This window comes from Rana temporaria, chromosome 5, assembly GCF_905171775.1.
Source record: "Rana temporaria chromosome 5, aRanTem1.1, whole genome shotgun sequence".
NCBI classification, from domain to species: Eukaryota; Metazoa; Chordata; class Amphibia; order Anura; family Ranidae; genus Rana; species Rana temporaria.
The window spans coordinates 42,801,774-42,827,411 of NC_053493.1; the positions used below are offsets into that span (position 1 = coordinate 42,801,774).

General features: G+C 41.7%; 1 protein-coding gene across 2 annotated transcripts in view; it reads right to left on the bottom strand.

Annotated features, from left to right (window-relative positions):
• ST8SIA6 (ST8 alpha-N-acetyl-neuraminide alpha-2,8-sialyltransferase 6) overlaps positions 1-25,638 on the bottom strand; it is a 169,393-nt gene that overhangs the window by 69,370 nt on the left and 74,385 nt on the right. The window contains exon 2 of one of the 2 annotated variants that reach the window (XM_040352467.1): positions 6,389-6,475. The exons of the other annotated variant lie outside the window; for it this stretch is intronic. Within the exon in view, the coding sequence (XP_040208401.1) occupies positions 6,389-6,475 (87 nt within the window). The remainder of the gene's footprint in view (positions 1-6,388; positions 6,476-25,638) is intronic. 2 annotated transcript variants of the gene reach the window in all.

Here is a 25,638-nt window from a genome sequence, read left to right on the forward strand (position 1 = left end):
GGTACGTGATTTTGTGCGAAAGGCCCTTTAGCACAAAATCATGTACCTGTATGTGATTTTTTTCTTCCGGGTCTGAGACGCGTGAGCGTGCCGCTGGCGACCCAATCCATCTGTGATTGGACACAGCGGGAGCCAAACCCGATGTCCACAAAGAACCCGCTGATCATTACTAAGGCAGACACAACGGCGGTCTGCCTATGTAAACAAGGCAGATTGCCGTTGTGTGACAAAAGAAGACAGAGATCTTGTGTTTCTGCTATATGGAACACAGATCTCTGTCTTCTTAGGCCCCGTACACACGACCGAGTTTCTCAGCAGAATTCAGCCAGAAACTCGATCGGAGCCGTATTTTGCCGAGAAAAAAACGGTGGTGTGTACACTTTTGGCCGAGGAAACCAACGAGGAACTCGTCGAGCCAAATAGAGAACATGTTCTCTATTTCCTCGTTAGTCAATGGGGAAACTTGGCTCGCCGAGATCCTCGGCGGCTTCACAAGGAACTCGACGAGCAAAACGATGTGTTTTGCCCGTCGAGTTTCTCGGACATGTGTACGGGGCCTCACAGTCAAAGCATATCCTTCCATAGTTAGAAAGCACTCCAAGGGAGCACACTTAACCCTTTGATTGCCCCTGCCAATGTCATTAGTACAGTTACAGTGCATATTATTTAGCACTGATCACTGTAATAATGTGCCTGGGCCCCAAAAAAGTATCAAAAGTGTCAGTAAGTGTCCGATTTGTCCGCCGCAATGTCGCAGTCCCGCTATAAGCCTCTGATCGCCGCCATTACTAGTAAAAATAAAAATCTATAAAAACCAAAAAAAATACCCCATAGTTTGTAGGCGCTATAACTTTTGCACAAACCAATCAATATATACAATAAAAAAAGAGAAAATTGGCCTGGGCAGGAAGGGGGTGTAAGTGCCCGGTATTGAAGTGGTTAAATATAATTGAAAAAAAAAAATGAAAAAAAAACAGCATGTAACTTACAGCTAGAATATGTAAAAAGAATGAGAAGTTGCACTTCTAGATACTGCTGGCAGCTAGAACTCATTGGAAAGTTATGTTGTATTGTATGGTCCAGACGTGATTTTGTTTCTTGCGAACATTTTGTGAAGGAGGCGTCTGTTCATTCCTCTTAAATTGACGAGAAATGCGCACAGACACCCATCTGTTCTACAGTCACAGCCAGTTTTTGTACTCGGAGCTGCCATGGCAGAAATATTGGAAGAAGTAAATACTCATCTGATATAAAACACAATAAAGATTTTCTTACTTTGTACTGGAAATGGAACTCTCACCAACAAACTGATTTTTGCCACCGTTTTATGTTTTAGGTGCTTTCTTTGTCTTCTCTATCATGTCAAGGTTTTTAACGATTTATAACCCCTGGAGAGCATCCATACTGTATGTAAGGCACACAAATTGGTAGGAGGGGTGAAGAACGAGTCATTTAGAAAGACCCATAATAATTTAAAGGGGAAGTTTAGGTTAAAAAAAAGAAAGTACATATCCACCTTTATGCTGCAGCCTAATGCCGCGTACACACGACCGTTTTTCGGGTTGTAAAAAATGGCATTTTTTTTTTTATGTCATTAAAAACGATCATGTGTGGGCTTTTTCACAATCTAAAAAATGGGCATTAAAAATTTAGAACATGCTCTAATTTTTCACAACGTTTTTAACGTTGTCGTTTTTAACATCGTAAAAAATGGACGTGTGTGGGCTTTAACGACGTGAAAAAAACGTGCATGCTCAGAAGCAAGTTATGAGACAAGAGCGCTCGTTCTGGTAAAACTAGCGTTCGTAATGGAGATAGCACATTCATCACGCTGTAACAGACAGAAAAGCGCGAATCGTCCTTTACTAACACAAAATCAGCTAAAGTAGCCCAAAGGGTGGCGTCATCCGAATTGGACTTCCCCTTTATAGTGCCGTCGTGTTGTACGTCACCGCGCTTTGCTAGAGCATTTTTTTTCACGATTGTGTGCGGGCAAGGCCATTTTAACGATCGGGTTGGAAAAAACATTGTTTTTTCTAGACCATTAAAACATAATTTTTTACAACCCGAAAAACGGTTGTGCGTACGCGGCATAAGACCCCTTTCACACTGAGGGCATATTGCAGGCGATATACTGTAGCGTTAAAAATAGCGCCTGCAATCCGCCCTGAAATTGCTGCTCTATTGTCTCCAGTGTGAAAGCCTGAGGGCTTTCACACTGGAGCGTTGCGCTAGCAGGTCGGTAAAAAAAGTCCTTTTAGCCACATCTTTGGAGCGGTGAAGGAGCGGTGTGTATACCGCTCCTCCACCGCTGCTGCCCATTGAAATCAATGGGGCACCACAGCTTTACCGCCGTCAATGCGCTGCTTCAGCAGTGCATTGCGGGCGTTTTTAATCCTTTCTCGGACGCTAGCGGGGATTAAATGCACACCGATAGCGGCCAAAATGTGCCACAAATCCGCCCATATCGTCGGCGGTAAAAATTAGCGGCATTTTACCGCAGACGCTATGGGTGGCTCTGTGTGAAAGGGGTCTTAGTGTGATGCTGCAGCTGTTCCTCGACCAGGTCTAATGCCGCATACACACGATTGGAATTTCCGACAAGAAAACCGTGGATTTTTTTCCGAAAGGAATGTTGGCTCAAACTTGTGTTGCATACACACAGTCACACTAATGTTGTCATAAATTCCAAACGTCAAGAACGCGGTCACGTACAACAAAACGACGAGCCGAGAAAAATGAAGTTCAATGATTCGGAGCATGCGTGTTTTTTTGTGCATCGGAATTGCATACAGACGAGAACTTTTCCCGTCTGAAAATTTGAGAGCCAGCTCTCAAATTTTTGTTGTCGAAAATTCCAACAGAAAATGTCCGATGGGGCCTACGCACGGTCGGAATTTCCGACCAAAAGCTCACATCGAACTTTGTCGGAAATTCCCATCGTGTGTACGCGGCATCAGGCTTCTTTCACACTGATGCATATTGGCTGCGTTTTTTTCTTGCTCAGAATGCAAGAAAAAATACAAAATGTTCTATGGTACTTTTCTCACCACTGTGCTGCGGGTGCGGTGTATTTTGAAAAGTCTTGCATGATGCGTCTTTGGTACATTTTCAAAACTGCACCAAAAATGCAGCTCCCTATTGAAATGAATGGAAATTGTGTTAACAATGCACCAAAAACCTGCTGGGAGTCAGGCACTCAGAAAGTGTACCAGAAATGCATAAAAAAAGCATATGCGGTTTTAATGCATTTTTTTCAACCAAGCAATGTCAAAGCCATAGGCGTGCGCACAGGGTGTGCCTGGGCACACCCTAATCACCCTGTGTACTGCGTTAAACATGCACTAACGCACAGAAAAATACAGCATTAAATGGCACATAACACACCGAAATATACAACGTTAAACGTGCACTAATGCACAGAAATATGCTGCATTAAACGTGCAGTAACACACTGGAATATACTGCTTTAAACATGCAGTAACGCACAGAAATAGACCCCTGATATTTCACCAAAGCTCCCTAATGGGGCTCCTAAAAAAAAAGAAAAAAAATATATAATAAAAATAAAAAACTACGAACACTGTCCACTGCCCTACTGACACCATCCACCGCTCTGCTATACTGTATATACACATGCAAATATGTTTGAGCTTTGGGGTGCACACCCTAATGCAATAGGCTGCGCACACCTATGGTCAAAGCATATAAGAAAAAACAAGCTGCACAATAAATGTGAGTGTATCCAAATAAACTAATACATAAAGGCGTGACAAAATATATCAATGATAATCTAAGTGACACATCTCTGATCAGTGAAGAGATGTCATAACTAAACATATAGTCCAATGATTCCCAAAGAATGATCAAATGGGGTGATCAAATAATCCCAGAAAATGACATCAAATGTTTATAGCCATGTAAATTGAAGATGAACAGTCCTCCTATAGGTATATTGGTGACATCAAACCAAGGAAAACCCAAGAACAGTGACGTGATAGGAAAGGGATCCTCCACCTTCAAAATAACTGCCTCTTACCAAAGGTGAAGATCCCAACTAGAGATCCTTTGTTGGTGTATGGCCTATAACCCAGCCTGGGTGTCTTTATGACGGGATATCTCCTCTCCAGCAACATCTCAGTCCTCAGCCACTCACAAACAGTGACAAATGATCATAGCCCAATGAGGAAAGAAAAAGCCAACATAGACGTTTTAATAAAAGATAGGGTTAAAAATGCACTTACAGTGTGAAGATAAAATTTGCGTATGATATTATATAGCCGGCCCGGCTAACACAGCCCGTATCTTCCGGGACTTTCATTGTATAGTGGTGACGTCAGCACCCCGCTCCTCCCTGTGGTAAGAGGCAGTTATTTTGAAGGCGGAGGATCCCTTTCCTATCACGTCACTGTTCTTGGGTTTGCCTTGGTTTGATGTCACCAATATACCTATAGGAGGACTGTTCATCTTCAACTTACTGGGCTAGATTCAGATAGCCCGGCGTAATTTCCTGGGGGCGTAACGTATCTCAGATAGGTTACGCCGCCGTAACTTAGGGCGCAAGTTCCGTAATCATAAAGAACTTGCGCCCTAAGTTACGGCGGCGTAGCGTATGTGGTCTGGCGTAAGCCCGCCTAATTCAAATGTGGATGATGTGGGCGTGTTTTATGTAAATTAATTGTGACCCCACGTATTTGACGTTTTTTACGAACGGCGCATGCGCCATTCGTGAAAGAATCCCAGTGCGCATGCTCGAAATTACGCTGCAAAACGTCAATGCTTTAGACGTGAACGTAACTTACGTACAGCCCTATTCGCAAACGACTTACGCAAACGACGTCAAATTTTCAAAATTCGACACGGGAACGACGTCCATATCTAACAAAGGATACGCCTCATATAGCAGGGGTAACTTTACGCCGGAAAAAGCCTAACGTAAACGACGTAAAAAAATGCGCCGGGGGGAACGTACGTTTCTGAATCGGCGTATCTACCTAATTAGCATATTCCTCGCGTAAATCGACGGAAGTGCCACCTAGCGGCCAGCGTAAATATGCAACTAAGATACGACGGCGTAAGAGACTTACGCCAGTCGGATCTTAGCCTAATTTCGGCGTATCTTGCTTTCTGAATACAGAAATGTGTCTCACATTTTAAAGCGGAGTTCCAGCCACAATTTCACTTTTTATATATAAATACCCCTGTAATACACAAGCTTAATGTATTCTAGTAAAGTTAGTCTGTAAACTAAGGTCCGTTTTGTTAGGTTGTTACAGCATTTAGACACTTTATAAAATAGAAATTGACTGGGGCCATCTTAAGTGTGGGCATCATGAAGCCAGACTGTATGACTTCCTGGATTTCAGCCTTGCAGATCTCGCACATGCTCAGTGCTGCACAAGCAGTGTAATAGGTTTCAGATCAGGTTTCAGCACCTGTACTGTCCAAGTCACATGATTCTTCGAGACTGGGGAGTGCACAGACTCCTGGAAAGTTACGCCCACTACATTCCCAGGAGTCTGTGCGGTGTAGGTTAGGAAGCTTAAGCACCTAGGTGCAGGAAGTGGGAAGATTAACTATTCTGCCTAGCAACAACACTTTGAAGGCATCTAAAAATGTTTGTTTTTTTTTTCTTAAAGGACTAATGAATTTTTTTTAAAACTACTGATGTAATGTTATATTTATGGGTGGAACTCCACTTTAAGTTGCAGCATTCTTACAGTACATTATACTGTTCATTTCACAGGAACATTTAATTAGACAGCGCAGTATTACACCAATTTTTCCAGTGTCAAAGCACCCTGATGCGTTGTACAAATGACCGGTTTTCCTGGCGGGAAAACAGAGGGGAAAACCGAGAACCTGCTCGGTAGCTTTTCCCCCCTACACACGGCAGGGTTTCCCGACAGGAAAACTGCAATGAGAGCTTTGGCCGGGAAACCCTGCCGTGTGTATGCTCCACCGCAGGTTTTCTATGGGGAAACTCGCTTTGATATACGAGTGCTTTGGGATTATGAGCATTCTCCTGGAACGGATTATGCTCATAATCCAAGGTTCCACTGTATGTATTCCAACAGTTACACTAGTTCTGGTGACCCTGGTGACTACCAAGGATTACTCTGTGTTGATTTTCTTTCACTTCCTGTTTTGGCTATGGGACAGGAAGTGACGTGAAGGGAAATAGGACACAGATGGCAAAAAAAAAAAAAACTTGACAGCCATTATAACCCTTCCTTACACTGAATTGAACAAAAATTCTTCATTTTCAGTTCTGCTTTAGTAGTACAAGGAGTTTACATGAGATTTAGTTTGCAAAGCCTACTGTTCTTTTTTTAATAAAAATAATAAAAATAAAAAACAGCAATGACTGTCCATTTTTTTTACTCACTTCTTACTGCTCCATATGAACTGATGAGAAAGGTGGGTGGATCCCTCTGACTTATCCTGCTGTGTGGGTCTTATGGACAGATGCAAACTGTAGAAGATCAAATGACAAAGTGGTACAAAAATTTCTGTTGATGTTACAAAATACAGTATATACAGTATGTAGGTGGGGTGCAGCGTGGTGCGGTGGCAATAATTCTAAATAGCATATCTCTACATATGGTGGGGCTACCAGCAAGCAGGAGCAATGTGAGAATGTCTTATACTGGGGGTCACCCACCCCAAAAAAATACAATACAAAAAAAAAGGGGAGGGGGGTTATCGACAGGGCCATCTTTAATGTTGATTGGACCCTGGGCAAAAAAATGTCTTGCTGTATCAGATCAGGCAGTGATTGTGATTGGTTGCCAGAGGTTACAGCATATCATTTCCACTTACTGACTGGTTGCTAGAGGTTACAGAACACATTACGGCTCACTGATTAGTTGCTAGAAGTTACAGCACATAATTTCTTCTTGTTGATTGGTTGCTAGAGATTACTGTACAGTAATACTGCTCACTGATTGGTTGCTAGAGGTTACAGCACATCATCTATTCACTGCAGAGGGGCATGATATACATATGAATGCCACCTTTATTTACATATTAATGCCACCTTTATTTACATATAAATGCAGCCGGCCTCAGCTATTTACAGATGAATGCCGCTATTTACATATGAATGCTCCCTTTATTTACATATGAATGACGGTTATTTACATATAAACACAGGGTCTGCGGGTGAGTCATCTTTACACAACAATAGGGCAGAGCTGGGCAGCAGCACTTCACACTGACATATCAGGACACGGCAACGGACTACAACTTCAAGGGACAAGGGAATTTAAACAGGGATAGTTGGCAAGCATGAGGCAGCTGCTTTGGGCCCCACAACAATGACAGGGCCCAGGGCAGCTTCCCCTTTTGCCCTTCCTTAAAGACGGCCCTGGTTATCAGGCTTTGAACAGTGGCCTTCCAGTATCTACATATCATTTTGAGAACATACCAAACAGCATACAAAAAATATCATATATTTTGTTGTACAAAATTTGTAGAACATTATGCAGCAGTACCCCCCGTAGGGGCTGCAGAATGTGGTAGTTCCACCTCTCACCCTTGCCCGGCCTGGCATTTACTTCCAGTCACTCTCCAGACAATGAACAGTCCATCAGCTTTGTTTCTGTTATTTATTAAGGGATTAATAGATGTATACATATCTCTAAATATTTGATCATGGTTACAACAGTCCAAAAAAAAAAGACTAAATCACTGTTCCACTATATTATTTAGCATTGTTGGAGTTAGAAGAATGTTTACATGCTCAAGCTTTATACACACATAAAACACGCACGCAGACCCTACTCACGTTTTTTAGGCAGGAACTTTCTGCCAGGAACATCTGGAGTTTTTACATCAGTACAGTGCGACTGCGTTAAAAAAACACCAAGATGGACTGTATGGTAAATGTGCGCATTTGCACGTTTTCACACATGCACAAGCATAAAAGTTCTTCTTGCTTTTGTTGGGTTGTGGCGTATGCACCTACAGTACACGCTACTGACTTGTAATGCAGTTTTTTGTATTATTATTATTATTATTTCGATTTAGTTTTAGTCTTACAACTAAAATGGCGCGGCAAGAGTGGGACAACGTCATATGACGTCTTCCCAGAAAGCGAGAGCCACCCCGCCGCCATCATTTGTCTATACAGCGGGCGGGAAGAGGTTAATGGGCTATTTATTTCTTTTCTAATTTTTGTCTGGACATCTGCCTAACAATTCAAGATTTTGGATACCTAAGGACTATGCTTTTAACCGCTTGCCGAACAGCGCACAACAATATACGTCAACACAATGGCATGGGCAGGCAAATGAGCGTACCTGTACCTCCCGTTAAATTTGCTGCCCAGCGCAAGTCCGCTGCGTGAGTGCGTCCGCGGGTCCCAGGAACTCGATATTCCCGGGCGGCCCGCGATTGTGGTCGGCAAAGGCAGAACAGGGGGATGCCTTTGTAAACAAGGCATTCCCCTCTTCTGCCTAGTGACATGTCAGTGATCTACTGTTCCCTGTGATCGGGAACTGTGATCAGTGACGTGTCACTGGTAACTCCTCCGCCTAACAGTTAGAATCACTATTTAGGACACACTTAACCCCTTCAGCGCCACCTAGTGGTTAACCCCATTCACTGCCAGTGTCATTTTCACAGTAATCGGTGCATTTTTATAGCACTGATCGCTGTAAAAATGACAATTGGCCCAAAAAGGTGTCAAAAGTGTCTGATGTGTCCGCCATAATGTCGCAGTCATGATAGAAATCGCAGATCGCCCCCATTACTGGTAAAAAAAAAAAAATTATAATAAAAATGCCAACAAAACATTTTGTAGACGCTATAACTTTTGCGCAAACCAATCAATATAAGCTTATTGCGATTTTTTTTTTTTTACCAAAAATATGTAGAAGAATAGGTATCGGCCTAAACTGAGAAAAAAAATAGCTTTTTTAATAAAAAAAATGGGTATATTTTTTAATAGCAAAAAGTTAAAAATATTGCTTTTTTTTCTAAATTGTCGCTCTAATTTTGTTTATAGCGCATAAAATAAAAACCACAAAGGTGATCAAATACCACCAAAAGAAATCTCCAATTGCGGGGGGAAAAAAAGGACGTCACTTTTGTTTGGGAGCCACGTCGCACGACCGCACAATTGTCAATTAAAGCGACGCAGTGCCGAATTGCAAAAAGTGCTCGGGTCTCAGGCCAGCCATATGGCCCGGGGCTGAAGTGGTTAAAGAAATGGCGCTGCCCATTTAATCACTTCTAGCACTCCTATTTATTGTATAGGTCTATGGGGTGCAGTGTGGGCTTTCCAACAGGTTAAGGGTTCAAGCACACAAGATGGCGGCCCCCCTGTGATGTGGTGATGGGAACAAGGTCAGCCAGTTTGACATAAAGCAAATATAACAGGTGTCAGACTGGTTTGTAGCCTGGCAGTTTAATGTAAAAGTACTTAGTGAGACGTTAATATATGGAAAAGCCAGCTCCTAAGAAGTGGAACTGCAAAGACGAGGAGTCCTCGGAGGTTTCATGTCTGTACTGGCTTCGGTGTGTTTTGTTCCTCACACGGAGTGCGTGCAGCTGGGGGAAGGAAGACCGCCCAGGTCTCTGTCAGTTCAGATCAGAACGTTTTCTCGCCTGGGAAGACGAGTCGTATAATTTGCTGCAGAGAATTGCATACATAACTTGCAGGGAAACAAGGTGTTGGCTTACAGGTCACGCCGCCGCCAATTACTCCTACCTGATTGTGTGTGTGCTGACTACCTACACCTTATTTATATGGTGCATTTATAACCACCAGACACACTGTGTAGCATTTATAATTGTACAGTGAAAAATAAATGCCACCCTTGTCCACAGGAGCTTACTATTCAATGCCCCTACCATGTTTGTACACATGGTCAGGTGTTCCTGAGGTCAGTTATTCAGACGTCAATAAACCTAGCGTAAAGTATAACTACACTATATTGCCAAAAGTATTGAGACACCTGCCTTTGCACGCACATGGGGCCATATTCTTGTACATTTTAGGCGGGCGGCGCGTAAGCCATTTACACTACGCCACCCCAACCTACAGGAGCAAGTGCTGTATTCCCCAAACACTTGCTCCGTAGTTTGGGGCGGCGTAGTGTAATTGGCCCGGCGTATCCCTGCGTAAATCCAAGGGGGCGGCTTGTATTTAAATTAAGCTCTCCCCCGATTCGAACGAACTGCGCATGCGTCGGGCTTAAAATAGCCCAGTGCGCATGCTCCAGTTCTCGGCGTAAAACGTCAATGACGCCAACGTGTGCGTCATTGACGTAAAGTCGTATTCAAGAACGACTTAGGGAAACGACGTACCCGACGGGAAAAGACGACGCGGACCCGACGCCATACTTAACATGGCGTACGTGGGACTGGCGTAAGGTTACCCCTCATATAGCAGGGGTAACCTTACGCTTACGCAAACGACGTTAGCGACGGTTACGCAGCGCAAATTCGTTCGGGAATCGGCGTATCAGGCTCATTTGCATAAACAAATGAGACCTGAACGTAAACGCCACCTAGCGGCCGGCGGGGAATTACATTTAAGATCCGACAGTGTAAGTGACTTACACATGTCGGATCTTAAGCGTATCTATGCGAAAATGATTCTAAGAATCACTCGCATAAATACGCGGCCCAAAAAAGAGAGATACGATGGAGTATCCTGAGATACTCCGTCGTAACTATACTCAGAATATGGCCCATGAACTTTAATGGCATCCCAGTCTTAATCCATATGGTTCAATATTGAGTTGGCCCACCCTTTGCAGCTATAACAGTTCCTGAGCCGGATGCTCATTACTTTTCTATATAGGATTTTAAGGGAGGTGATGTGAAAGTGATGGCCGGTCAGTGTGTGCTTGCGTGCCCACAGAGAGGGCTCTGTGTGCCAGCCGTGGCACGCGTGCCATAGGTTCGCCATCACTGTCCTAGAGAATAAAATGGCGTAGCAATATTTTCTGTCACACTGTATTTGTGCAGCTGTCTTTCAAACGCAATTTCTTTGGGGAAAAATACACTTCAATGTATTGAAAAAAAAAAGGCTAAACAGTAACGTTGGCCCAATTTATTTGTATAATGAAAAAGATGATGTTACGCAGAGAATCGTGATCTGTAGTCTAAAAAAAAAAAAATTATGATTCTCATTTTGTTCCGAATCGTGCAGCTCTAGTGCAGTTTGTTAAGGTTGCTGCGCAATCCCGTCGGACAACTTTTTTATGTCTTCCCTGATGTAAAGCGCTGCGCAAACTGTTGGCGCTATATAAATCCTGTATAATAATAACAACAATAGCTTTGATTTTTTTTTTTACATGACCCTCCCTGCTAGATTGTAAGCTCTAATGAGCAGGGCCCTCTGATCCCTCCTGTATTGAATTGTATCTGTACTGTCTTCCCTGACGTAAAGCGCTGCGCAAACTGTTGGCGCTATATAAATCCTGTATAATAATAATAACAATAGCATCAGAATCGCATCACATTTGCGGAGGATAATATGGTGGGATAATGGCACCCAAATTCATGTTTTGCAGCCATTCTGCCCGCAATTCCAAATCACAAAGTGTGATTGGAGTCTTATAGCTGGATTCAGGTAGGCGGGCGCATAGTTGCGGCGGCGTAGCGTATGGCATTTACACTACGTCGCCGTAAGTTTGCAAGGCAAGTACTGTATTCACAAAGTACTTGCCTGCTAAGTTACGGCGGCGTAGAGTAAATGCGGCGGGCGTAAGCGCGCCTAATTCAAAATAGGCTGAGGGGGCGTGTTTTATGTTAATATGTGTTGACCTGACGTGATTGACGTATTTTACAAACGGCGCATGCGCCGTCCGTGTACATATCCCAGTGAGCATTGAGGCAAAGTAGGCCGCACGGTCCTATTGGTTTCGATGTGGACGTAAATTACGTCCAGCCCTATTCACGGACGACTTACGCAAACGACGTAAAATTTTCAAATTTTGACGCGGGAACGACGGCCATACTTAACATTGGCTACGCCACCTAGGGGGCATGTTTATCTTTAGGCGGCCTATCTCTTACGGAAACGGCGTATCTTTACTGCGACGGGCGGACGTACGTTCCTGAATAGGCGTATCTAGTGATTTACATATTCTACGCCGAACTCAATGGAAGCGCCACCTAGCGGCCAGCCTAAATATTGTACCGTAAGATACAACGGCGCAAGCTGTCGTATCTTAGATAGATTTAAGTGTATCTCAGTTTGAGAATACACTTAAACTTAGGTCGCGCAGATTCCGAGTTAGGTCGACGTATCTACTGATACGCCGGCCTAACTCTCTGTGAATCCACCTATTAGTTTTGGTAATTTTTGTGTTATGTGACCTAGGAGGTATTTTTTAATGCCAATTTTGATTTTGGATTTAATAAATCTGTTTATTTGAATTTATCAATAATAGCTTTTGTATATAGATTTTTTGTCCTGGGTGTGATTGCATATGAGATACCCTGGGTGAAATCTGTAACTATCTGAAGTGAAGATTGATTACATGCCAAGTAAAGGAACTATAAGTGAAATGAACGAGTATTTAACCTGCAGTAGATAAAAACATTCTAGGAAGTGAGTTGGGCATTGTTCTCGGAATACCTAATCTAATAACATCCTTTCAATGATGTGATCAGATGGCACCGCCAGCTACCATATGACTGAATAGGATAATAATTGCTGTACCCATTTCACTGCAAACTTGTCAGCAAGATTATACAGCAGGCATTACGGAGGTTAGAGAATAGCGGAGGGTAAAAAGTCACAGCACTCAGAAAAGTGCCCTTCCGCTCCAACATAACTATCATTAACTTTGCAGCATGTGCCTCATTACTCATTTAGAACTCCTTAACAATTAGCTATTTTAAATAGAAACTTGCCTTTTTTTTAAATGTTTTCAAAGTGTTTTGTATTTTTCTTTATCGTTTTTATAAAATTCTTATATAGCAAATAATCATTTAATATACTCTTGATTCAAGGATCAAGCCTCGTACACACGACAGGTTTTCCCGGCCAGGAAACTGCCAGGAGAGCAGGCCGTGTGTATGCTCCCTAGCAGTTTTCCCAACAGGAAAACTGCCCGGGAAAAATAGAGAACCTGGCTCTCTATTTTCCCGTCGGGATTCCCGGCAGAGTGTTTCCTGATGAAAAAAACCCGCTTACCTGTCCGAGGTAAACCCGCTCAGGCTCGATAAGACTTTGACACATGCGCGGTAGCATACAAGGTTAGTGCGGGGTGTAGCAAGATGGCGGCGATGGCATTGAATGTGACGAGTGCCGGCTCGTCATAGTCGATGACATCACCGCGTTCTTGCCATTAAAAAAAAAGGCGGTTCTTTTGAGTGGCCGTCTGTATGCACGACTTTGCAAGGCAAGCTTGCCAGGAATCCCGTCAGGAAAACCAACGTTTTTTTCCTGCCGGGATTCCCGGCCGTATGTACAGGGCTTTACAGGGCTTTACAGGGCATTTTTAGTTTTTTTAAAGGAAAAACACATCAGAAGCTGTTTGCCTTCAGATTGTCTCTCTCTAATTGAAACTCCATACTGCCAATCTGATCAAAGCACATAGGCTATGGGGGGTGGCGACCCATTGTGATTTACTATTGTTGTTCACTTTGCAAGGATTTTTTTCCTTAGTTTAGTGAACGTGTTGAAAATTCACTTCAGTTTGTTCAATGAAGCTTTGACAAAAAAAAAATGGAAGCTAACTGGTTTCTATGCAGAGTTACACCAGATTTTGCACTCTGCAGTTTTAGTAAATCAATCCCATAGTCTACTCCCATTGATGCTGGGGCATTGTCTACTCCCACTGTTCACTGTCCACAGCCCCTCTAAAGTCCTTTGTTTAGGAAGACCCCTGCACCAAGCAAAGGGAAAATTCTCTTACAAAGTGAACAGCCTATTTGCCTTTAGTAAATCAACCCCATTTGGTGTGTGTGTAATTTTGAGCTTGAGCTGCTGAACTTTGTAAATAAAAGTTGGCTAGACAGAGAAGTTAACTGTAGACAGGTACACATTTGAAAAGTAGCCTAGGAAAACAATATCAACACCTATTAAACCCATGTCATGGGTCATTCTGGGTTTTGAAAGCAGATGTAAACCCTAAGTAGTACAACCAGTAGTGTATTTAGGTTTGTGCTGCCCTAGGCCTGACTAAACTTGTGTACCCCCTAATTTAAATATGACCCACCCCTTCCTGTCAATGCCACACCCCTTTCTGTTTAAGACCTGTCCTGAAATTTCCGAGTGGGGACACTAGTTCTGAGGGCCTGTGGGAGGGGGCAATGGATTCCCTTAATTTGCATAGATTTCCTCTCACATCCTGTTTGGCTATGGGGCAGGAAGTGAGGGAAAATCTCTGCAATGGGACAGGGATGGTAAAAAATAAACTGACAGGGGCTATAACCCTCCCTTACTTTATCCAAAATGAAAAAAAAAAGTGTTGCCTATAGTTCTACTATAAGCACACATTTCTGATAATTTTATGGAGAGGACTAAAGCCTCATACACATGACCGAGTTTCTCGGCAAAAACCAGCAAGAAACTTGCTGTTTTTTTTTGCCGAGGAAACCGGTCGGGTGTACATTTTTCGACGAGGAAACTGTTGAGGATCTTGTCGAGCTAAAAAGAGAGCATGTCTTCTTTTTCCTCGACGGGAATGGAGAAATTTGGCTCGCCCAGATCCCCAACAGCCTAACAAGGAACTCGACGAGCAAAACGATGTGTTTCGCCCGTCGAGTTCCTCGGTCGTGTGTACGAGGCTTTAGAAGATATAACCATGCCAATGGTGCAGCAGAAAACACAGTGAGGAAAGTTTGTGGTCCAGACTAATTTGCCTTTCAGCGTAGTCCGCCCCATAAGACTGGCGCAACACTAACAGTAGCGTAGGCCAGCGGGGACTCTTTCCGTGCTGCCCCCTGCAATGTGCTACCCTAGGCCTGGGCCTTGTTGGATATAAGGTTGAGTACTGTACAAAATTGACATTCTATCCATTTAGTACATTCCCAAAAAAATAAGGGCAGGTTGGCAGAAAGAAAATACAATTCAAGAATGAAAAATGATATGAGATCGCCAAGGTGCTCAACTAGAACAAAATTATGGCATGTATAAAGACGAAATGTCGGGAGAATGGGTTTCAGTAAACAAATGAGAAATAATGACTCCATTACCATCTCCTTCTGGAGCTGACATTTTGTAGGAGCGTTTAATATGTTACATTTCTCTCACAGAAATAAGGCACACATTTGTGTCCCTAGGAAGTGCGCACTAATTTATTATCATGAGATGAATTGCGTCTTATATGTTACTTATCACATTTTCACTTCATTCTCCTATACTCCAACCCTAGCGTGTCTGAGATGTAAGAAAAGTAATCAGAAAAATAATGAAAAACAACATATTTTAAAACAAATGCCATAACCAAAAAGTATATGCAATAAACCTGCAACTTTTAAAAACATAAGGAAAAAGATATCAAATTAAAATAGTAAACAGAATAGGCGGCTTTAAATACATAAAATAAATAAAACTATAAAACTCTCAAAACTTCGAATAAAAAAAAAAAAAAAAAAAAAAAAAAAAAAATATATATATATATATATATATATATATAAATATATATATATATATATATATATATATATATATATATATATATATATATATATATATATATATATATATATATATATATAAAAATACCACAGCTATATAAAATAACAATGACATTTTTAAATATAAGCAAACAAAAAAGCAAAATGAAAAACTTTACCAAAAAAACCCTCAAAACTCTGTATTTTCAGAACAAAAATCAAACACAAACCAGCAATATAGAGTACAAAATAAACCTACAAAAAATATCAACTTAACCCCTTTTTTATTTTTTTAATTTAGCTGTATAAGTGTAAAAAAATCTTAATGCCTAAGCACAATTTTGACATGTGTTAATAAAACCGTACATATCATCACAACTACTTTTTGCATCTATGTGGATTATACCTTGTTTTTTTTTTCAAGAAAAATTGGGCTTTCATTTTTCATGGGTAATTTCATTAAAATAAATAAAACTAAAAAACTCTCAAAACTTCGAATAAAAAAAAAATAATAAAAAAAATATATATATATATATATATATATATAAATACCACAGCTATATAAAATAACAATGACATTTTTAAATATAAGCAAACAAAAAAGCAAAATGAAAAACTTTACCAAAAAAACCCTCAAAACTCTGTATTTTCAGAACAAAAATCAAACACAAACCAGCAATATAGAGTACAAAATAAACCTACAAAAAATATCAACTTAACCCCTTTTTTATTTTTTAAATTTAGCTGTATAAGTGTAAAAAAATCTTAATGCCTAAGCACAATTTTGACATGTGTTAATAAAACCGTACATATCATCACAACTACTTTTTGCATCTATGTGGATTATACCTTGTTTTTTTTTTCAAGAAAAATTGGGCTTTCATTTGGCGGTGAATTGTAATGGTTATCTCCTGAATTTTTTTTTATTATCAAAGAAAAAATAGGTCAAAATAGTAAAAAAATTATATTTTATTTTTTTAATTTAGCTGTATATTTCTTGCTACCACCATAACATTCCACCAAAGAACAACCCAATATACATTCTCTTGCTCCTGACGATCGCAGTCATACCATATATGTGTTGTTTGTACCCGTAGTACAGCCCAGAAACAATAGTGCGCATTTAAAAATAAATTATTCCTATCTAAAACACGCTAAGGCCTCGTACACACGACCGAGAATCTCGTCGTAAAAGAAACATCGTTTTCCTTGACGAGGTTCTTGTCAGGCTTGTCAAGAATCTTGTCAAGCTTTCTTTGCATACACACTGTCAAGACAAAATCTCGTCGTTCTCAAACGCGGTGACGTACAACACGTACGACGGCACTATAAAGGGGAAGTTCGATTCCACTGGCACAACCCTTGGAGCTGCCTTTGCTAATCTCATGTTACTGCGTGTTAAAGCGGGGGTTCACCCTATTAAAAAAAAAAAAAAATTTTTTTTTTTTACTACCATTACATTCGGCATCGTAGCGCGAGCTACAGTATGCCAGTCTTAAATTTTTAATCCCCGTACTCACTGTGCTATGGATCATTGAAGATTCCGGGGAATGGGCGTTCCTATGGTGAGAGAAGGTGATTGACAGCCGGCCCTGGCACGTCACGCTTCTCCGGAAATAGCCGAAATAGGCTTGGCTCTTCACGGCGCCTGCGCATAGCCTGTGCGCAGGCGCCGTGAAGAGCCGAGACCTACTCCGGCTGTCTTCGGGGAGCGTGACGTGCCAGAGCCGGCCGCCAATCATCCTCCCTCTCCATAGGCACGCCCATTCCCCGCGGGAGTCAGAATCTTCAATGATCCATAGCACAGTGAGTACGGGGATTAAAAATTTAAGACCGGCATACTGTAGCTCGCGCTACGATGCCGAATTTAATGCTATAATCATGTTAAGGATGGTGAACCACCGCTTTAAGTATGAAGCCTCGTACACACGACCGAGGAACTCGACGGGCGAAACACATCGTTTTCCTCGTCGAGTTCCTTGTTAGGCTGTCGAGGAACTCGACAAGGCAAGTTTCTCCATTCCTGTCGAGGAAATAGAGAACGTGCTCTTTTTGGCTCGTCGAGTTTCTCGACAGTTTCCTCGACGAAAATGTACACACAACTTGGTCGTGTGTACGAGGCCTAAGTTTGGTAAGAGACTATTTGCACTTTTCAGTCTGTTACAGTGTGACAAATGTGCTATCTCCATTAGTTTTACTGAAGGTACGCTCCCGTCTCAAACTTTATTCCAGCCCGACGAGAAACACGACGAGGAAATTGAGATTCTCGACGAAAAACATACACACAACCGCTTTCCTTGGCAAAAAAGCTCCAATTTTCTTGATGTATTTTGTCGAGGAAAACGGTCGTGTGTATGAGGCCTGACACTAACGGACACTAAGACCCCTTCCACACTGGACCATATTGAAGCGCTATAGCGTTAAAAATAGTGTCTGCAATACACCCTTAAAAATCTGTCCCCATTCATTTCAGTGTGAAAGCCAGACGGTAAAAAAAGCAGGACGGTGAAAAAAGTCCTGCTAGCCGCATCTTTGGAGTGGAGAAAGAGCGGTGTGTTTACCGCTCCTCCTTCACTGCTGCCCATTGAAATCAATGGGACAGCGCGGCTATAACCGCCCACAATGTGCTGCTTCAGCAGCGCATTGCAGACGGTTTTAACCCTTTCTTGGCCGCTAGTGGCCGAAATGCGCCGCAAATCTGCCCATAGCGTCAGCGGTAAAAATAACGGTGTTTGCCGACACTATGGGTGGCACAGGGCTCTAATACTATTTAAAAAAAACAATCCTGTCCAAAAAAAAAGACCCTGAGCTTGACCCAAACAATAACCATGCCACTGACCTAGATCAAACTTTGATCTAGGTATTATTTTGTATAAAAAAATATATTATTATTATTTTTTTACACATACTTTTTTTCCCTCTACAAGGAAAGAGAGATACAATGTATCCCTCTCCTCCATTCACAGAGAGAGAGAAAACATGGCGGCGGACTTCACAGTGACTGCTCACTGTGGTTACCAATCAGAGGCTATGTTAGCGATCAGGTGACCCGGAATTGTAAGTTTCGGGTCCCGATTGTTAGTACAGGGCCCGGGGATCATGGTGAAACCCCAGCACACAGGGAGATATGCATATATGTGGCCCCACAGAAAAAAGCCCAGTTTAGTGGGGCGGCATATTTGTGTAAGGTCGGCGTCAAAAGATAAAAAAAAAATCCTGAAGCTTTTCATACTAATCTTAGGTGCATCGAAATCACTGTCAAGCTTTAGTACCGATTTAGTCCAATAATATCAATTGTAGTGACAGAATGAGACAGTGCTATGATGTTAGACATAATGGGGTTGATTTACTAAAGGGAAATAAGCCTGTGTGATTTTGCAATGGAAACTTCCCTTAGCTTAGCGAATGAAGTGAAGCTCTGCTGACTTCCTTTATCCTATTATGTGCATGCAAAAATTATAATTTTATTTCCCTTGAACGTTATTGTATATTTTTTGCAAAGTGAATACACATTCACCAAGCTAAGTGAACATTTTCTTTGAATAGTAGGCAGCCTATTTGCCTTTTGTAAATCAACCCCAATTTTGGGGATAGAGCACCAGCTCCATCATTTATTGTCTACCTACTGACCCTCAGACATTTACTGACCCCTTTTGACATCCATCCATTTTATCGACCACTTGGATAATCCTGTTATCTCTTGAAGAGTCAATAATGATCAGTTTGGGAACCCTACCCTAACCCTTCTCAATGCTATTCAAATGAAATAAAAAGTTTTGTCTGGAGTTGGGTCTTTAACACAGATATGGCATGCTTAAAATACTCTAGACCAGGGTTTGACAAATTTGCTTGGAATCTAGGAGCCAGCTAAAAAAGTTAGGAGCCAGAAAACGCACCCCGTCCCGACGAGCTTGCGCGCAGAAGCGAACACATACGTGAGCAGCGCCCGCATATGCAAACTGTGTTCAAACCACACATGTGAGGTATCGCCGCGATTGGTAGAGCGAGAGCAATAATTCTAGCCCTAGACCTCCTCTAACTCAAAACATGCAACCTGTAGATTTTATGAAGATTTTAAAGGGTGAAAGTTTGTTGGCATTCCACGAGCGGACGCAATTTTGAAGCGTGACATGTTGGGTATGAATTTACGCGGCGTAACATTATCTTTCATAATATAAAAAAAATGAGGATAACTTTACGGTTGTCTTATTTTTTTATTAAAAAAAGTGTAATTTTTTCCCCCAAAAAAGTGCGCTTTTAAGACCGCTGCGCAAATACAGCATTACAGAAAGTATTGCAACGATCGCCATTTTATTCTCTAGGGTGTTAGGATAAAAAATATATATAATGTTTGGGGGTTCTAATTAGAGGGAAGAAGATGGCAGTGAAAATAGTGAAAAATAGTGAAAAATTACATTAGAATTGCTGTTTAACTTGTAATGCTTAACTTCTAATACTAACGGCCACCACCAGATGGCGCCAGCTTACACATCTGGTGGTAATAACTTGTAATACCAACGGCTCACCACCAGATGACGCCAGCCTTCCAAGCCAAGTCGCCAGGACCCTATTTCTAGTCGCCATGGCGACCGGGATTTGTCGAGCCCTGCTCTAGACATGTGTGGCTTGTTTTGTTCCAAATCAAAATTAGGACACATTTTTTTGGTATTCAGAAATTTGGTCGAATCTGAAATAACAAATGTTCGGACAAAATTTGAATCCGAATAGTTTTCAAATCAAATAAGAAGTTTTCTAATCTAATTGTAATCCTTTTCAAAACGAATTTCAAAATTGTGAAAAGAAGAATATAATAGAATAGAAAAAAGCAGAAATAAAATAAAATAATAGAATATAATAGAGAACAGAACAGAATACAAAATAAAAGAATAGAAAAGGAACATGCTTGTAATCCAAAACACTTGTATATCAAAGCGAATTAGCCCTTAAGAAATCATGTAAACTCAAATGATTCGCTCCACAACCATTTATTCATAAGTCCTTCAGTTTATAGTCCATATAAAAAGATTATAGTAATGTGATAAGTTGTGTAATCATAAAATGTCCATCCACAAATGGAAGTCCCCACGAAGGGAATTAGAAACAAAATCCAGTAGGAGCTACAGAGTATAAAAGAGAAGAGAGGCGCCTTTAAGGGCCCTTTCACACAGGCGGATCAGTAATGATCCGCTCCGTGTGTCCGTAAAATCCCAGCTGAGCCGTCGGCTGACAGGGAGGTCCCCGCACACTGTGCAGGGACTGCCCTGTCTTTCCTCCGCTCTCCCCTATGGGGGGATCGGATGAATGCGGACCGTATGTCCATGTTCACCTGATCCGATCCGCCAGACGGAAGAAAAATAGGATTTTCTTCCGTCCGAAAAATGGTCATCCGCAATCACATAGGGACCAATGTATGTCCTGTTTTCATCCGCAATGGATGGATGAAAATGCGGACATACGGTCCGCACATGTGAAAGAGGCCTAAGTGCAGCAATATGTTGCAAAATGTTGTACCTTTATTAAATGTAACCATATTGCTACACTTACAAGCTCCTCTCTTCTCTTCTTATACTCAGTTGTGACATGACGCTACTCTTATATCAAGACATCGCTTGTATATTAAGTCAAAATTTATTAAAAAATGTTGCTTGTCTTGCAAAATGCTCTCAAAACAAGTTACTCTCAAACCAAGGTTTTACTGCAATATAAAATAAAGGAATATATTAGAATAGAAAAGAATAGAGTTAAAAAAAAATAGAATTAAAATAATAATAGAATAGAATAGAAAGAATATAACTATTTCCCAAAATTCAAATAGAATACAGTGGAACCTTGGTTTTAGAGTAACTTGGTTTGAGAGCGTTTTGATTTGCGAGCAACTTTTTTTTTTTAAATTTTGACTCGGTTTGCAAGTATTGACTCGCAAGACGAGCAGAATTCAAGCTAAATAGGCCTGCAGTACCTCATTTGGCCTGAAGTACGGGGGCGCAGAAGCCGAGCAGAGCCGAAAATAGGCCTGCGGTACCTCATTTGGCCTGAGGTACGGGGGCACAGGAGCCCGAGAAAAGCCGATCATTGGCCTGCAGTACCTCATTTGGCCTAAGGTACAGGGGGGGGCAGGAGCCAAGCCGAAGTGTCCTCAGGCCTTTTCAGCCGTTTTCGACGCTCTCTGGCGCCCGCCCACCTCTGGCCGCATTCGATAGCACATCCCATTGAAGTCAATGTGGAACAAATTATTTTCGTTTCCATTGACTTCGATGGGAAAACTCGCTTTTATATGTGAGTACTTTGGATTACGAGCATACTCCTGGAACGGAATATGCTCGTAATCCGAGGTTCAACTGTAAATTCAAATTCGGAAAGAATAGCAAAAACACAATAGACTATAATGGAATGGAATAGAATAGAAAGAATAGAAGAATATAACCATCTTCTGAAATTCTAATTTTGAATAGAATAAACTAGAATTCAAATAGAAAATAAAACAATGGAATAGAAAATAAAATAATAGAATAGAAATAAATAGAATAGAAAAAACAATGGAATACAATAAAAAAAATTATACAGGTATAACAATATAACCATTTTCCAAAATTCGAATTTTGAATAGAATAAAATAGAATAGAAAAAAAACAATAGTATAGAAAGGAATAGATGGAATATACCCATCTTCCAAAATTAAAATTTTGAATAGAATAAATTTGAATTAGAATCGATGCAAACTTTCCGAATTCGGTCCAATTGAGTTTAGTTAAACCAAATTCAAAAAATCCAAATTGATTTGAATTTGAATAAACAAAACGAATTCCGAAAACAAATTAAACGAATTTAACTAAATGAATTTATGTGAATAACAAATCTAAACACACTCTTTTGTTCTGCACATAAAAATGTATCTAAAATACTCAAGCCTCGTACACACGCTCAGTTTTCTCGACAAGAACCAGCAAGAAAACTGCTGGCAGAGCTTTCTTTCCGAGTAAACTGAGCGTGTGTACGAGGCTTTCAGGTTTCTCGTCTGGAAATCTTCCCAGAATCTCGACGAGAAAAAAAAAAAGAGAACCTGCTCCCTATTTTATACCGTATTTATTGGCGTATACTGCGCTCTTTTTTGCCCTGAAAATCAGGGCAAAATCGTGGGTGCGCGGTATACGCCGATACCCGCGCCGAGTTTGTATATTGTGCCGACATATACCGAGCGCAGTACACTCGTGTATTGTCGGGCAGTCTCGGGTCCTCTCGCGCTGACGTCCTGGACGTGCAGGACGTCAGCGTGAGAGTAGCCGAGCCTGCCCGACAATACACGAGTGTACTGTGCTCTGTATATGTCGGCGCAGTATACAAACTCGGCGCGGGAAACGAGCGGGGAGGACACGAGGACGCCGCAGAAGGACGCCGGACCCGACGAAGAGGACATCCGAAGCCGCAGACGGACGCCGGACCCGACGAGGCCACCGATGGATGCCGCGCAAGACACCAAAACTGTAAGTACAAAAAAACTTTTTTCCACAGGAATTTGGGGCAACTTTAGGGGTGCGCGCTATACGCGGGAGCGCGCTATACCCCGATAAATACGGTACATACCTGTCGCCGTGGAAACCCGCGCATGCTTGAAATGACTTTGACACATGCGCAGTAGCTTCCACACATGCTTGTCGTACGCGATGACGTCACCGCGTTATTGCATTTCAAGAGAACTGCGTTTTTTTTAAAGGTCTGTGTGTACACTCGGGAGGCAAAACATTCTTGCCAAGAATCTCGTCGGGAAAAACTACATTTTTTCCTGACAAGATTCTTGCCCGTGTGTACGCGGCCTCAAGCCTTCGTACACACGACCGAGAAACTCGACGGGCGAAACACATCGTTTTGCTCGTCGAGTTCCTTGTTAGGCTGTCGAGGATCTCCGCGAGCCAAATTTCCCCATTCCCGTAGAGGAAAAAGAAGACATGCTCTCTTTTTGGCTCGACGAGATCCTCGTCGAAAAGTGTACACACGACCGATTTCCTCGGCAAAAAAAAAATACCAGCAAGTTTCTTGCTGGTTTTTGCCGAGAAACTTGGTCGTGTGTACGAGGCTTCAGAGTTCCAAAAATGTTGTGATGGCAGGCCTGGAATTTGTAGCACCTAGGAGGACCCCGTGACCACCTGTGTAAGCCCCCATTTAGATTGTAATGCGCGTACGTGGCGTATTTTGCCGCGATTAGGTTACTTTTTTTTTCACAAAGAATTGCCATTGATGTCTATGGCCGAACGCCAATGCCGCCTGAAAAAAAGGGTCCGGGACTTGTTTTCAGGCGTTTATGAGATGTGAACCATCTCATAGACATCAATGGCAATTCTCCCCTCCAGCGGCACGAGCGTCGGGCGTTTTGTCGCCAAGGTGTGAATGGAGCTTAAATGTGTCCGACACCAAAAGGCGACAAATTATTTGTAGAGTGAAATGGCGCTGCGATACGCTTTCTGACTTGTGCTGCAGAGAAATGAGAATTCATGAATAATCTGCATCTGTTGCCGAACAGTCTCCTGTGCCACATGTACCGACTCGGCACATACAATTGGCTGCCGTTAACCAGCATTAGCTGAATATGTAAATATTTTAGCAGCTCCAGACGAGAGGTTAACAAGTTCAAAAAGCAATATTTAATGGCAGAAGTGACAGATAGGGGAAGCTTTAGACGGAGTTCTGGAATAGAACATCAGCTCATAATATTTTAATTGTGCCGGGTGATGCCGCTGCGTTGGGTCTGCAGTTGTTTTCTCGCTTGTGTTTCTCACCCATCTGTCTCATTTGTGTTTTATTTTATTTTTTTTGGCAAGAAAGGGAAAATAGAGGATATCACAAAATTCTTACTGGAGCTCAGTGTGCTTGTGCCGAATTTTAGGATTCCTGTAGTTTTTCAGGAACAGTTACAGCCTATTATAATAAATGAGACTCTTCCCCCTGGAATAAATGAGCTTTGCACTGCCTGACCTGTATAATTGGTGATTAGATCCTCCAAGCAGGTAGGATGGCTGTAGATGTGTGAATTAAGATGAGAAAGGATGAAATGGTGTTGGGCTGTTTTTAGTAAATGATGTTACAAAGTAATTAACCACTTCAGCCCCGGAAGAATTTACCCCCTTCCTGACCAGCGCACCTTTTGCGATTCGGCACTGCGTCGTTTTAACTGAACAATTGCGTGGTCGTGCGACGTGGCACCCAAACAAAATTGGCATCCTTTTTTTTCCACAAATAGAGCTTTCTTTTGGTGGTATTTGATCACCTCTGCGTTTTTTATTTTTTGAGTTATAAACAAAAAAAGAGCGACAATTTAAAAAAAAAGCAATATTTTTGACTTTTTGCTATAATAAATATCCCCAAAAAATATATATAAAAAAAAAATGTTTTCCTCAGTTTAGGTCGATATGTATTCTTCTACATATTATTGGTAAAATAATCACAATAAGCGATCTGCGTGTGCTGTGATTTACTAAAATGATTGCATTTCCATGTTCTGTGTACTGTGGGAGACCAGATATAATGAATGCAGGGTCCTGGGTTTAGTAACACTTTAATGTTTTCTTTTAATGCCAGCATGCCTCCGCTGAGGAATGCGCCAGTCCACAGGAAACCAGACAAATGCTACTGTATCTCGTTAACCTTCACACCTCACTTAGGTTCAAGTTTCTCCATTTAGTCCTCTATTGTACGGCAGAATACAATTCTATTGTAACATTTTCATTCTGCTGGGATTTTTTTTTTCTTTTTATGTTAAAATGAATTTTGTAACCTAGTTTTGAGATGCGTCTGTGCCCACTTCATCTCTGTGATTTGTACTTGACACTGATGCGCCGCCTGTCCGGCTGATATTCCCAGACTTGGCTGTTAATTCTAATGAACCTGTAAAAGGCAGGAAGCATTCCTCTTTCCACATCAGTCTGGGCGCCTATCATGTTCCGCTACATTGTTAGACTTGAGTAGCTTCTGCCGTCAGGAAATATCCATTAAGACAGCAGTGACTGGCATATGACCCACTTCTTGCTACAGACATTCCTGCCTTTGTCTCATTAGGCA